Consider the following 15,379-nt stretch of genomic DNA (forward strand, 5'->3'; position numbering starts at 1 on the left):
TTGATGTCTTGCTTGGATTTAGTAGAGGTGGTAGGTGGAAAATTGGCATGGAAGTAAAGACCACGGAGCGCTCTCTCTTCTTTTCTTTTCCGTGAAAGTAACACTACACACTTTTGATTCAGTGCCAGGGTTTTGACGTTGCTTTTAACAGCACTGGACGAGCATTATGGGGGGCCTCGTGAACAAGAGCTACCACTCGAGCCTGTGTCTGTGATTTCCAAGATCACATTTCATCTCTCTCTCTCTCTCTCTCTCTCTCTCTCTCCCAAGCCTTGGAAAAAGTGATCTTAATCCAGAGCATTACAAGTCATTTTGACGTAAAGAACGGAGACAATCCATGGTGATGCAGTACATGTTGATTTATTTGAGTTCCATATCTTGATACGGCTGCATTTATCGTAGTTTAAATCATCGGATCCTGTCAGATTTAATGGAGGACGAGATTGCAAGGAGAAAAGAGGAAGGGATTGAATTGAGAAGACAAGGGTTCCATAAAAGAAAGGAAAAAGGATGTGAGCAGCGAAGAGGAAACAGATACCGGACGCATGCATGCATGCATGGCATGCGAGTGAGGATCCACCACTGTGAAAAGGAGAAAAGGAAAAGCTGGGGATGTCAGTGGCGTCAGCTCACGCACAAGGATTAAAGTGGGCGCTGCTGCTGCGTGCCCCTCGAAGAACACATCCCAATCACCAAAGCACTTTGCCCCCCTTTACAGGGCAGGAGAAATGGAATACGGCAACGCAGGCGGTACTGCACGCTTTGACCGTTCTCATCTTTGCACCGCTGCTTTTATCGGATATGGTCCTCTTCGGGCCTTCTTTTATCTCGCCTTTGGTGAAAGGAAAGCGGCACTGTTCGAGTGCGTCGATTACTTACCATCATCACCTCGGTAGTTCCATTCCATGGCCGGGACGTCACGTCACCCTCGCCTCTGCAGCGTACGCGAGTCGCCTCCATGTGATCCATCCCCTGCTTTCGAGCTTCCTCCTTGTCTTCCATTCACGTTTGACGGAGAAGCAAACATTCGGCTTGGTTTTAGCTCTGTTTCGGTCTTGTAATCGAAACCTAGTCTCGGATGAAGTCGTTGATGAGCTGAATTCCGATGGTGTCAGTTTGTACCATCGGAGAAGCTGCACATGATTCTCCAGCAAGCCGTGTACTCCGTGCAGAGGCGATGATTTAGTAAAGGACACAGCACTGGCTGCACAATTATTGGTACACAGATCAGAACAGATAGTGAACTCAGATACCGAAAGAATACATCTTAGCTGTACAAGACAATGCCAAACCGAACACAAAAGTGTAGCCTATTCAACCTTCCAATTGTCATTCTCATCTTAGCTCATACAAATATGTTATCCAGGCTTCATGGGCTTTTCTTCTTAGTTGGACTGACTTCTGAAACAGTCCTCTCTGTCAAGATTGTTGCGTTTCAACATAATGGTTGTCCATGCACCACATAAGAATTGCTTATTTCTATTTGATGCTATATGGTTTGCTATGATTGGAGAAATGAACACTCATTCTTCATGATACAGACTAAGATAGATTCTCTCTGAAAATGCTGTACCAAGATTTTGATGATGCATGTACAAGATCAATTCTGACAATTTTGCATGTATTGAAGGAAGAAAAGGAAATGCTATCATTGTATTTAGGAATTGCCTATCTGTGGTTTATCTGATCATATGTTGTGATGTTAGCTGCAAACCTCATGTTTGGATCATTCCTTTCTATTGGTAATCAACATTTTATCACCTACTTCAAGCTTAATCTGACAATGTAAACAAACAGATTTTTCAGAATTGCTGTATTCCTTTCACAGGATAGAGAAGGAGAGCCTTTTTTTCTAACTAGATTACATTGAACATTTGCTAGAAATCATCTAATGCTTTGGCTTTGTGTCTCATTTTTAGGAGCCATTAGCCATAGCTTAGGATGGACCTGTAAGCTGGAGTTTCTCTACTGTCTTCCTCTGACAATAATCTACTGGGACTCATGACAGAATAGATCCAAGATCTCTCCACCCTGTCCTTGAAGCTTATTTTGGCAACCCTGCTTGCTCCTCATACTAGAAAAGATAATGGGATCAAATCCCTACCACGTGAGACTGCCGGCATCAGTATGAGATCAGCTCAGGGGGTCTTGGAATGGTAGCTCTGCAACTGATCCAATGGCTGCTTTGACACTAATGGCAGGACCTATGACTAGTTCAGTCTGATCTCCTTGTACTCAAATTTACAAGATAGAAAATTCTGATGTCCTTTTGTCAGTTTTGCAACCATAGCCAAAGAAGAACACACCAAGTATATGATCCAAAAATGACAGCTTTGTCACTGATGAAATGATTGCGCTGGAACAATTCTTCAGACTAGGTTTCTTGGCCTTGGAACTTTGAAAGGAAAGGCTAAAAGTGCATCTTACAGATTCTATTACATAAATCAGTAAATGTCTCAGATGAGGCCTGCGAGATAACATCAACACAAGAACAGATCATTTGCTGAAACACTGTTATTTCTGTGGATTGATGAAGCCTTCTGTCTCTAAAAATCTTCCATCATCATAGACCATATGTATATATATATTTTTTACATGCACTACACATGCAAGCCAAATATCACTGCAATCATATAGGCCATGGAGCAATCATGTAACCCAACTGCTTCTGAATCCTTCTTTTAAATATGGGTGACAGATAACAATCAAGTCCCCATCTTTCGCCATTGATTGCTGCTCCAATGGGATATGCATTGGTTCAGCTGTCTCTCTCCACCCTCCATGTGACAGGTAATAGAAGCTGGAATCGCTTACCTACGCATGCCCGACCCACAACGGTTGCTGTCGGACAGCAGAAGAGAGAGAGAGAGAGAGAGAGAGAGAGAGAGAGAGAGATCTGGGAAATATAGATAAACTACAGAGATACAATAAAGAAAGACCTCCAAGATAGACAAGCAAGCAAGCAAATTAAATCTGTGAAGACTCGCAGCACCAGTCTCATCCTCCCTTGTTGTTTCTGTGTGTTGGTCTCCGAGAGGGAAGATGGACGCTCCCAGCGCGCAGGAGATATCGTACATGGAGCACGTCCAGAAGCGGCACGAAGAGAAGGGCTGTCTCTACGCCTGGTAATTGCCATGGCACCATCTTCACGCTTCCTTCTGCCCCCTCTTGATTCCTCTGTCATATGTATGTATATAAAGTTAGAACTATGGTGGTGTTGGCAGTTTGTTTGCGTTTTGTTGCTGCTTCTGCTGCTTCGAGACCTGTGAGTGCTGCCTCGAGTGCCTCTGCTGCTGCTTCTGATGGATCAAGGCCGCAGGAAGAAGAAGAGCAGCACCGTGTGAGTGCAGGTGTTCGAAGCGTGTCGTGGCTTCCTGTGATCAATAAGGCACGGTGTGCCGTTTGATATGCTGCTTGTGAGAACTCTGCTCGAGTTCCTCGTGTATATGTTTGTACTGTGATCTATGCACTCCAGTGGGTGGTGTTGGATTTGTTTATTAGCACTACGAAGCCTCCGTATCTTTCTACCGTCTCATGTGATTGCTTGAGAACTACGCTTCAGTTCCTCGTTAATATATTATGTTGGATTTGTTTGTCAGCGTTCATCCCTTTCTCCATCAGTTTTGCTCAGTAGTTCATCAGATACTGCGTACACAAATTGGAGAAGGAAGGTAAACATCGCAGCATGGAAATCTTTGCAGAAGGTACAGAGTGCAGTATTCGTCAAGGAGGAGGAAACAGCAGTCCATCGAAAGGAGTTCAGCTCCCTGTCACTGCTCTTCGACGATGATGATGTTCATCTATTTGTTCTGCCTTCGACTCCCACGATGATGATCCTCATTGCCCACAGAACATGTCAGCTAGCAAAGATCACAAAGATACCAACATCTCTTGTCAAAAGATTATGTAAAGAAAAAATATTTTTATTAAATCGATGATCATAAGAACAATAATACTATACGAGCTTTCTGTTGGGTGATGGCAGATATTGCAGTGTGCGCTGTGAGATTGCACAGTGAGCGTGCGGCGACGTGCAGAGGAAAGAGAGAGAGAAAGATTAGGTTTATGAGTTTTCCGCTTCCCGATCGGTGGCCAAACGTTGTCAGTTTCGACCCAAATTTTATGTGAAGAATCCTTGCAGCAAACTCTACAATCCTAACGGTTTTGATCTGCAGTTTACCCTCTCTAAGGTACTTTCATGCGATATTCATTTTTGTGAGATCTAGAATTCTATCAAAGATCCATCCTAACGAAGATACTCTTGATGTTATTCTGATCCTCATAAGACCTATTGTAAACCTGTTATCATTATTATTGATAGTGGAAGTTTGAGATGGACTACAGTCCCGTGATTTTTCCCACGTTGGATTTTCCACGTTAAAAAGATTTGATCTCATTGTGTGATTGATTTTTGCTTTATTGTTTATGTTGTGCTGGTTAATATTTTCATTTGGATATTAAGTTAGTATTTTGACGAGAAACCTATTTTAATACACAAAGAGAGGGAAAGAATTATTCCGCTTTAACATGTTTCTTCACACCACTTTCAAAGTCTAAAATGAATTAACTTAGACTATCCATTTGGTTTTGTATGTCAATATAGTCTTTTGTTAGAATCTAAGTAAAATATAAATGTTTTCAGCTTTAGAAGTATTTTGGGCAATTTCAGTGCGAAAGTGCCATTTTCGTTTTTTCTAGATAGTGACCTCTAATTTCATATAGTATTTTTAATATTTATAATCTTGTTTGCCTATTTTCCCTTCTCTTTTTTATCATCGCCTTTATGTCATTGGTACCGTCACCCTTTGCCTCTATCCCTGCTTAGCTTCGTGGGATGGAAGCAATGCCTCCATCAAGAGGCCACGTGGTCCCTTTGTCATCACGCTCGTTGCCTTTGACCCTTACTTGCCCGTCGCAACCACAACATCTATCGTAGTTCCCATCATCTTTGCCTCTTGCTTATCACCACAAGGTCTCGTCTTCCTCGCCTCATTGTGCATATCACTTCAACTTGTTTTGGTCATTCCCCACTCATTGCACTACTTTTATTCTGCTATGTGTGGCATAGGTGGAGGCCTAGCAATTGAGGTAGTGGAATAGAGGCCTTACAGAGGAGGTGTTATTTCCGTCCCATTGAGTAGATAGAGAAAGGGCAGAGGCGATAATGATGACAAACAAGAAGAAAGAAGATATATTTAAGATTATAGAAATTAGATGTACTATATAGGAAAAATAAAATTTGAGGATGCTATATGAAAAAAATGAAAAATGAAGGTTTTTTTTTGAAGAAAAATCATCCAAAGATTTCTGTCAATTTTAAATTTCAAATTCTTCACATATTTTTTTCTTCTGAAAACAAACAGTCAAAAGACATGTTAAAACCAGTCCATTTCACCAAGTTGAATAGACAACCAAATTGATCAGTGAATCCGATTTGACAACATAGGTAAAGTCTCAATTATCGGATCTCATTAAGCAATTAGTAGAGCACGACTCGTCGATCCATTCTGTAAAGATCCGAGACCCAACTCGATACCCGATTTGTACCCGTAGTTTCCTTTCTCGGGTTCGTATTTGGATCCGAAAATTCTGACATCGGAGTCCATTTATCTTAAAGCGTACCGCTGAGTGCAACCAAAACAGCAGATTCCAATATAGCACACACACGACTCCCTCCTACCCATCTCTTCCTTATCACCAGCACGAGAAAAGGAGGGGGGAGTGAGGACGTCTTCAACTTTTCCTTCTCTTCTTTTATCACATTCACGAGAGAAGATGGTAGCGATTCTCCATCACGAGATATATATATATATATTATAATCTAAAGGGGTCCTTACAAATCGATCCATCATAGAGTCAGTCCAGGAAGGAAGTATCTCAACCTGACTTAACCTCTTCTTTATCACGAGCACGAGAAATGAGGGAAAGAGGAGATGAGGGTTGAAGCAAATAGCTCCATTAGTCCTTATCCTTACAAGACTCACTGCTATAAATAGCTCCATGCAGCTCTCAGTTCCCATCCCACCTCAGGCAGAGTCCTGCGTAGCAGTGGCTGTCCGTTTCCTCAAGTAAGAATATGAATTTTATTTATTTTTTATTTTTTAATGAGCTTCTTAATTCATAATAAGAAGAAAGAGGAGAACGATGATGGAGTGTAGAGATCGAGGGAAGTCGGGCAGAATAAACTCTCTAACCCGACCCGTTAAGTTAAAATGGATTTATGATTTACTATCAAAGACTTTTCCTGCAGTTGCTGTTGTAATTATGTTTCACTTATTCTTGCGTTATTAATGCATGATGCAATGAATTCCATGCAGATAAGGTAATTTGCACGTGGAATCATCGGAAGCTTCCTTCTCCACCGTTGCAATGGAGCACCGCGGGCCACTCGTCCTCAAGTGCTGCGTTCTCTTCCTGTTGTTGAACGGTTTGGCATTTCGTGTGAGCCAAGGCCAGCTTCTTCCCGTCGTCGATGACCGAGGAGACAGCACGACGTCGTACCGCCTCAGGACTTACATCGTCCATGTCAAGAGGCCCGAAGGCGCACGTCTGCTCACCAGGCATGAGCTTAAGCAGTGGCACGAGTCCTTCCTTCCCAACACCACTCTCGACTCCGGGAAGCGCCGGCTCATCTACTCGTACCGCGAGGTCATCAGTGGGTTCGCCGCGAAGCTGACGCCCGAGGAAGCGACGGCCATGAGATCCATGGAGGGGTTCGTGTATGCACGACTGGAGGTGACGCATCGGATCGCGACGACCCACACACCGCAGTTCCTGGGGCTGAGCCAGACGGGGAGGGCTTGGGACTCCGGGAACGAGGGCAAAGGCGTCGTCATTGGGGTGCTAGACAGCGGGATCTGGCCCCATCCCTCCTTTGGCGACGACGGAATGCCGGCTCCGCCGCAGAAGTTCAAAGGGTCTTGCATCCCTTTGAGTGGTGTTACCTGCAACAACAAGATCGTCGGGGCCAGGGGTTTTCTTGAAGGTGAAGAGGTCATCGCCATCGATCACCATGGCCATGGGACGCATGTGGCTGGCATTGCAGCTGCCAACTTCGTCGAAGGTGCTGAGGTCCTTGGCATGGCGGCCGGCAAGGCCTCCGGGATCGCACCCAAAGCTCACCTCTCCATCTACAAGGTGTGCTTTGATGACGTGGAATGCCCCGACTCTGGCATTTTAGCTGCCATCGATCAAGCTATCGAGGACAGGGTCGACATACTGTCAATGTCTTTGGGAACTACTGCCGCGACGAGCTACTATTTCGAAGATGCCGTTCAACTCGGCTCGCTCACAGCACTGCGTCACGGTATCGTCCCCGTCACCACCGCCGGCAACGGAGGCCCCATGTTCAACACAGTGCACCATGACGCGCCGTGGGTCTTGACCGTCGGCGCCACCTCTACCGACCGGAGAATAAGAGCCAAGGTGAAGCTTGGAAACGGGGAGGAGTTCGCCGGCGAGTCTGCTTACCAACCTGACTCCTTCGATTCATCCATCATGCGCACCATCGTGTACCCTGGCGAGGATCACTGCTCCGCCGAATCACTTAAGACCATCGACGTGCGTGACAGGATCGTTCTTTGTTCTGCTGGTCAAACAGAGGAGGTCGACAAGGGCAAGGCGGTCTCTGAAGCGGGAGGCGCCGCCATGATCATCATGAACCGAAAAAAGGATGGTTACACTACCAGTGCCGAGGCTCACGTCCTCCCAGTATCTCATCTGAGCTACGAGGACGGATCGAAAGTCCTTGCATACTTCAAATCACAGAAAAGCTCGAGCACAGCAACGATCATCTTCGGTGGCACGGTTTTCGAGCAGCGGCCATCTCCGACCGTAGCTTCGTTTTCTTCCAGGGGACCGAACAATGGCAACATTCTCAAGCCGGACGTCCTAGCGCCTGGCGTGAACATATTAGCGGCATGGCCATTCATGGTCGGACCTAATGCTAGCGCAACCCCGTCGAACCCCACGTTCAACATGATAAGTGGCACCTCCATGGCAGCTCCTCACGTCGCTGGCATCGTGGCGCTGATCAAGAACAGCCACCCAAACTGGAGTCCTTCCGCGATCCATTCAGCCATCATAACGTCCGCCAAGGACACAGACTCCGACGGCAACTACATCATCGACGAGCACACCAACGAAGCCGCCAACGTCTTCGCCGTCGGCGCCGGGCAGGTTAATCCATCGGGAGCTCTGGATCCAGGCCTGGTTTACGAGATCGATCCGGCTATCTACCCCAAATACCTCTGTTCCTTAGGGTACACCACCGAGATGGTCGAGCTAATGTGGCACGAGAGCGGAGTCCAGTGCGAAGCGGAGAAGCATATCAATCCATGGGACTTGAATTACCCTTCCATCTCGGTGGTTCTTTCTCCCGACGAGGTGATCAAAGTTTCTCGGACCGTGAAGCACGTCGATGGATCGGCGGAGACCTACCGTGCTAGAGTTACCGCGCCGCCAGGGATGGCAGTGGAGCTCTCGAAACAGGAGCTTCAATTCTCTGGGCCCGACAAAGAAGACACCTTCGACATCGACATCAGCATCGAGTCTTTAGACAAGACCAGCAGACCCTACGGAAGAGGCAAAATTGAGTGGGATTCTGGTACGCATGTCGTGACGACCCCCATCGCCGTCGAAATTGGTTTCTGAGCCACTTGCCCGAGTGCCAGATCGACGTCGATGGAGAGAAGACACTTTCATCATCATCATCATCATCATCATCAACATCATCATCATATATATATATATATATATAACGTTGTACTATCTAATTAGATAAAAGCCCTATGTAATTACAGAAAAAGAAATAAAATGTTGGTCATTATATAACGAGCAACAATAAATTTCTAAGTGATTGACTCAAAATCATCCCTTACGAATTGGGTCAACTGTTGGATTCAACTCAATGGCAATTGTATGAAGACGTCCAGCTGCATCTAAATGTGGAATACGGGTTACCTGACTCCTGATTGGAGCTTACAGAGGGGCCCGTTGCGCTGTAGCCACAAAGAAGTTAGAAAAAAACGCGTAGGTCAGTGGTGAAGTACGAGTTAGGATTGGGACTGAGATCAGTGGCCATGTTTGACCTGCGATGTGATCCAACGGTTCCCTATTTTTCCATTCTTTTGGGTTTATGTTATGGAAATCATAAAGATAAAATCACAATAATTATAATATAAAACCTCAAAAATAAGATATACAAAATTGCTCTAATTTTTAAATATTTTAAGAGTTTTGGAATATTGAGGGATACTATACAAACTCTATTCAATATTTTTAGAGAAATAATATGGAGCTATTTATTCTTTTGAGAAATATATACGAATGTATTTATATTTATTACTGAGGATAGTGATCCAACGGTGGCTAAGGATGAATCGATGAAAGCTGCACCGTCGAATCGGATGGATGGAGACGGGCCACGTGGTCGGATTCCTGCAATGGTTGGGAGAAGAGAAGACGGGAGGTGAGGGCGATGGCCGGAGCAACGGCAGCCATCGAAGCTGGAGATCAGAAAGGTTAATAACAGTGTGAGCTGCGTACCCGTCCTTCACCGATTACCCCTCGCCGCGTACCTCGGAATCCTATCCGTTTCCACCACCCGGTGCAATAGCAATGCCTTTTTCTTCTCGTTTTCTTCCCCTTTCTTCTCCCTCTATATCTCTCCACCTCCTGCTTTCCAGTTCTCGTACCGAACGCATCCCCGGCCAGTTGTCCTGCGACCAAAGGAAGCGTCGACGGCATCTGCAGCGAAGCTTCTGCTTTTAGGTTTACGTTGCTAAAGGTATGCTAACATGGACGCATGCATGCATCAGACGCAAAGGAACGACAACAAAGCGTTTCTAAGCAACTCCTTTCACGAGCATAAAAAAGAAAAGGCCATTCGTCTCATTCTCTTTCTACCTTAACTCCACGCCAATGTTGCATGCATGCATGCATAAAAAAGAAAAGACCATAAATCCAAACCTCATTCGTCTCCTTCGCTTCCTACCTTAACTCCACGTCAATGCTTCATGCATGCATGAGTTAAGGTAGGAAGCGAAGGAGACGAATGAGGTTTTGCTTTATGACCTTTTCTTTTTTATGCTTGTGAAAGGAGTTGCTTAGAAACGCTTTGTTGTCGTTCATTTGCGTCTCTGTGCACGCATGCGGCATTTGCGTGGAGTTAAGGTAGGAAGTGAAGGAGACGACTGATGTTTTTACTATATGGCCTTTTTCTTTTTTCTGCTTGTGGAAGGAGTCACATAGAAACGTTTTGTCTTCTTTCCTTTCCGTCCATGAACTTGAGAATCTACTTGAGAGTCGATCGAAGATTAGATTGAGAAGGAGAATATGGTAAAATACATTAGCATTGGCTTGTATCAAATGAGACCCATGATTCATCAAGGATCATCCGAAAAAGTACAATAACCAAAATCATGACATGATTGTGTGAAGAGCAGTGTCGATTCTCCACGTGAATATCGACAATGAACTGATGTGCTTCTTCTGTTGCAACCGAGAACTGCTCTCTGATTGTGATGAGACGCATGGTTTACAGAGAAGACATGGCTATGGGTGTTCAGTAAGTGCATGCACGATATTGATCTCGTTGGTAAGGGTGCATACAGTAATATTCTACATGTCCTCCATTTTCCGTCAATTACTCAAGTATTTTCTTGAGCACTTCATGGAGAAAACAGTAATAATGAGCACACATATATTCCCATCACCCACATCGATCCCCTTCCCTCTATAAGTAACATATTTCGTTCCACTTCCGGGGGTGATCTCTTGATTTGTTTTCCTTCTTCCCTCCAGACATGGTTGCAAGCTCTAAAAGAGTGGAGTGTTTCGCAGATGATACCGACCTTGAAGCATCTCCCCGCATGCCAACACCAGACATGATGGCCATGGAGGTCCACAAGGTAGCCGTGCTACAAGATAGGACTGGCCTTCGTTCTTTCAGGCATAGTCTGAGCGAGGTCTTCTTCCCCGATGATCCGCTCCATCGTTTCAAGAACAAGCCTTTCTTAGATAACGCAGTTGTTGAGATGCCAATTGTTGCAGGATGAGATGAGCAGAAAAATCGAGGCAAACAATATATATCTGGCTATAAAGAATGAGCTGAAGGTCGCATATTTCCAACAGCCACATAAAATAGTGATGTTGAGGATCATGCAGCCCCTATTAAAGTCACCGCTCATGGTTCACAGTCAATGACTTGGTATTGGTTTAGCTGGTTCTCTGAGGGATCCCTCGAGAAGGGCAGATCCAGGCATTAAATACAATATTTCTTTGTGTCAGTTTGCTACTCTTTTCTGGTTGAACTCGGGAGATTTGTATTGTTTCATTGTCTTGTTGACTGAACTCTAACAAGGACCACAAATATCACCTCCGTAGAAGAAGTCAGCATGACATATTGGAGTACACCTACCTCTTCATACATTGAAGTATCCAGCCATCATATGATGTTGCAGTGATCTGTTGAGGTGCTACATTAAACTGCATTCATGACATTACATGGATTCAAGCCTGATATCTGTCTATCTATCCATCAACTAAGTATCACGTATCACTACGCTTTGTAGAGACAGAATGAAGGTTATCTCGTGGCGAAAAGTTGTCCGACTCCTCTTCTTAACGACAGTGGATGAGCAAAAAATAGAATGAATGAATGTATTGTGAGCCATCGGATGATACATCATTTTCTATGACCAAAGAATAATTATTTTCTAACATGTGGTGGATTTCCATTGTGGCCTTCTCTTTTGTCATCCTAATATATTGCGAGGATACGTTGATTTTTTCCCATGCAATCTACGACCTAACACCTCCACAAGCTAAGTTTAGGTTCTTAATTTGATCCCAGGGATTAGGTCATTTAGGAGGAGCATGCATGCTTCATCTTATTGATATATTCCTCCATGCACAGATCTATCATTGCGTTAATATGGGTTGAATAAGTGATTTTGCTTAAAATAGTATATAAGGTAGAAATGCGAACACCATTGTCTCCATTTCTAGGCAAAAATTATCATGGAAAATGAGGGATAAAAAAGAAGCTTCTATTAAACCGCAGCAGGGCAACAGCTGTCCCGGAAGATAAGACTTTGATCTTGCCAGACCCTTTGGCAATCATTGGCTGCCTTGCATTATTATGTCCTTGTTTCAGAGTTTGAGACTCCTTTTGGCACTCATAAATGGGGAGTTCTCTCGGGAGGCTCTGCTTTGACTTCGTTCATTTCCCTCGGCAACTCTAACTTGGAACTCCAAACAAATGGTTAAGGGTGCTGAGTCCTGTGTGCCACTCTCAGAAGTGGCAACTTCCAACACCCACGGGGAGGACTCCCCTTACTTTGCTGGCTGGAAAGCTTATGATGAAGACCCTTATGATGCTGCAAGCAACCCTGCAGGGGTCATTCAGATGGGTTTGGCAGAGAACCAAGTAAGCTATTACTGATGCATACTCGTTTTAGCATAAGAAGAAGTTGTCTTCATTTCTCTTGCCTGACTGTGCCCTTGTGGCCTTTCTCAGGTTTCGTTTGATCTACTGGAGAAGTATTTAGACCATCACCCGGGAGCATCCGGCTGGGGATGTGGAATCTCCGGCTTCAGAGAAAACGCTTTGTTTCAAGATTACCATGGTCTACAAACCTTTAGACAGGCAATAAGCATAACCTGGGAACGATTGTGTTGCTTATCCGTTCGTAATTGTTTCAGAGAATCACGCTCGACTACAACTGTGTCTGCAGGAAATGGCAACTTTTATGGAACAGATAAGAGAAGGCAGGGCAAAGTTTGATCCCGAACGCATCGTCCTCACCGCAGGTGCAACCGCCGCGAACGAGCTACTCACCTTCATCTTAGCAGATCCCGGAGATTGTTTGCTGATCCCAACACCTTATTATCCTGGGTAAGAGCTCCGGCCACCTCACAGTGCCGCTTGTTAATATTGGCTTAATTAGGTTAACAGGAAAACCACTTCTAATCCAGGTTTGACAGAGATCTAAGATGGAGAACTGGTGTTCGTTTCATTCCGGTCCACTGTAGCATCTCAAATGGATTCCAAGTAACTCTCCAGGCCTTAGAAGATGCATACGTGAAAGCAGAAGGCAAGAAGATTAGAGTCAGAGGACTTCTCCTCACAAACCCATCGAACCCGTTGGGCACCGCGATCGCAAGGCATGTACTCGAGGAGGTATTAGACTTTGTGACGCAGAAGGACATCCACTTGATCTCAGACGAGATCTACTCAGGCTCCGTGTTCTCCTCCGATGAGTTCGTCAGCGTCGCGGAGATTGTCGAAGCTCGCGGCTACAAAGATTGTGACAGAGTCCACAACGTGTATAGCCTCTCCAAGGATCTTGGCCTGCCTGGATTTAGAGTGGGAGCAATTTACTCGTACAACGATAGACTGGTGACGGCTGCTAGGAGGATGTCCAGCTTCACATTAGTCTCGTCTCAGACTCAGAGGATGTTGGCTTCGATGCTGGCTGATAGAGGGTTCACCGAGAACTACCTGAAGACAAACAGAGAAAGGCTCAAGAATAGGCGTGATTTCATCACCGAAGGTCTCAAGAATGCCGGGATCGAGTGCTTGCCAGGGTATGCTGGGCTCTTCTGCTGGATGAATCTGGCACCATTACTCGAAGAGCCCACCAGGGAAGGAGAGCTGAGACTTTGGAGCTTGATAGTGCACGAGGCGAAGCTTAACATATCCCCAGGCTCTTCCTGCCACTGTTCGGAAGCAGGCTGGTTTAGGGTTTGCTTTGCTAATATGAGCCAGCAAACACTGGAAGTTGCACTGAGGAGAATAAAGGACTTCATGAAGAACATGAAGGCAAAACAAGAGAAATAATGTTTGCTGCCGATCCAGCCACTTCATTCATTATCCTCTCATGATTTTGCTGGTTTCATTTTTCTTTTCTTTTCCTTTTGATTTATCTTGGGGGAAGACTGTGTTTTTGAAGAGGTGAAGAAACACCACCTCTTTTGATTAGAGCCTTGCATTTCCATAGAATACTTTCACAGGAAGTTCATATATACGTCTTCAATGTATACAATCATGAAGCTAGCTAGCCATCTATGAATAAAATGCTTTGGTCCTGTTTCATTATGATTCTTCCTCGTAATATCTTTTCATTAATCTGATAGTCTTAGAGTGCTATATATGTGGTGTTGTATTGCTCCTCTTAATGTCTCAATTATTTCTTTTCTTCCGGTCTAACCTTGATATATATATAGTCCAGATATACCGAAAGATTGTTCAACAATAATAATCTGTATAGCCCACAATTGGGGAGTGAAGTCATCCCAATATTTACTATGTACTGCTCTCCTCCCATATCATTGGGTTGCATGTCTGTGGCTTTAGTAAGTATACATCCGCCATTTTTAGTGTAGTCAACTCTTGTATTGCCGATGTCATGATTATTGAACCCACCCTCCACATTACGAGAAGTGCAACTTGATTTAAATTACACTTGATACAGAAACCTAATCATCAAACATATTAGGTTTAGTATGTTGCACACACCACCGAACCCCAATCTTTATTAGCTATGATAATCTATGATACGAGTCAAAGGGTATGCAACTTTTGGTGCAAGTCGCTGGTCAACGAGGTGGACAACAATTGCCATGGTCAATAACAACAAGCTAGTTTTCAGCACAGGGATGATGATCACACGTGAATGTTTGTCACTGTGCACAGCGACGCAACAAATGTACATTTGAGTTGACTTTTGCAATCGAACTCGAAGAGCATACGATATAAGAGCTGCATTGTTTGACCATGATGTTCATAGATGTCTCCTTCGAAGGTCAACTTCATCTAACGTAGTCGTCCATCATAACCGAAGAACTCTTAGACATATAATAAAGATTGCCATCTTTCTGAAGTAGATTATGATCAGAAGTTTGCTGTAATGACATATAATATGTCAGAGCAACTGCTTTGCCCTTTGCGGATAGTCAAATCCATTTCTTTTTCTTGGTGCTCATGCCTTCAGATGGAATCAATCCATCTCTCAGTGCTTCTGTTCGTATCACAACTCCGAAATGGTTGACCTGTATTGCCCTAACAAGTCTTCTTCTTTCGTACTGTTCCTCCAAAGTCACGCTCGACAAGCAGAAAGACTCACTCCCCTTCTGTCATCATCACTCACCGTCTCTCCGCGATGTCGGCGAGCCTCCGTTAGCAGCAGAAGAAGATGCAGCGTCGGGAAATGTCGTCAGCCCACGGTCCTCGACTTCCTGATTCCAGGGTCAACGCATGCATGCAGAAGTCAAACGGACAGCCATGCGAGTGGTGTTAACGCGGAGTTTGCTTGCCCATCCCTTATCCTTCTTCCGACACCCACGTCGTCATCACTTTTGCAGTCGGTCAAAGGAA

At 44.7% G+C, this 15,379-nt stretch overlaps 2 protein-coding genes and 1 long non-coding RNA gene across 3 annotated transcripts; all 3 read left to right on the forward strand.

Annotated features, from left to right (window-relative positions):
• The first annotated feature begins 2,914 nt into the window (after positions 1-2,914).
• On the forward strand, positions 2,915-3,598 carry LOC135611254 (uncharacterized). Its single transcript, XR_010486481.1, has 2 exons — positions 2,915-3,125; positions 3,225-3,598. It is a non-coding gene; the product is annotated as an uncharacterized LOC135611254 (long non-coding RNA).
• A 2,325-nt stretch (positions 3,599-5,923) lies between these two features.
• On the forward strand, positions 5,924-8,853 carry LOC103983331 (subtilisin-like protease). Its single transcript, XM_009400553.3, has 2 exons — positions 5,924-6,068; positions 6,318-8,853. Exon 2 carries the CDS (start codon positions 6,370-6,372, stop codon positions 8,650-8,652), a length of 2,283 nt encoding a protein of 760 aa, XP_009398828.2. The 5' UTR covers positions 5,924-6,068; positions 6,318-6,369; the 3' UTR covers positions 8,653-8,853.
• A 3,427-nt stretch (positions 8,854-12,280) lies between these two features.
• Positions 12,281-14,045, forward strand: LOC103982300 (1-aminocyclopropane-1-carboxylate synthase 7). The gene is made up of 4 exons (XM_009399191.3): positions 12,281-12,430; positions 12,521-12,649; positions 12,738-12,898; positions 12,979-14,045. Exons 1-4 carry the CDS (start codon positions 12,410-12,412, stop codon positions 13,841-13,843), a joined length of 1,176 nt encoding a protein of 391 aa, XP_009397466.2. The 5' UTR covers positions 12,281-12,409; the 3' UTR covers positions 13,844-14,045.
• Positions 14,046-15,379: the final 1,334 nt, after the last annotated feature.

This window comes from Musa acuminata, chromosome BXJ2-4 (genome assembly GCF_036884655.1).
Source record: "Musa acuminata AAA Group cultivar baxijiao chromosome BXJ2-4, Cavendish_Baxijiao_AAA, whole genome shotgun sequence".
In the NCBI taxonomy this organism is placed as follows: Eukaryota; Viridiplantae; Streptophyta; class Magnoliopsida; order Zingiberales; family Musaceae; genus Musa; species Musa acuminata.

Coding starts and splice junctions, on each gene's coding strand:
- LOC103983331 (XM_009400553.3), top strand. CDS start 6,370: ATGGAGCACCGCGGGCCACTCGTCCTCAAGTGCTGCGTTCTCTTCCTG.
- LOC103982300 (XM_009399191.3), top strand. CDS start 12,410: ATGGGTTTGGCAGAGAACCAA. Junction 12,431..12,520: donor TGGGTTTGGCAGAGAACCAA/GTAAGCTATTAC, acceptor GGCCTTTCTCAG/GTTTCGTTTGATCTACTGGA. Junction 12,650..12,737: donor GTCTACAAACCTTTAGACAG/GCAATAAGCATA, acceptor CTGTGTCTGCAG/GAAATGGCAACTTTTATGGA.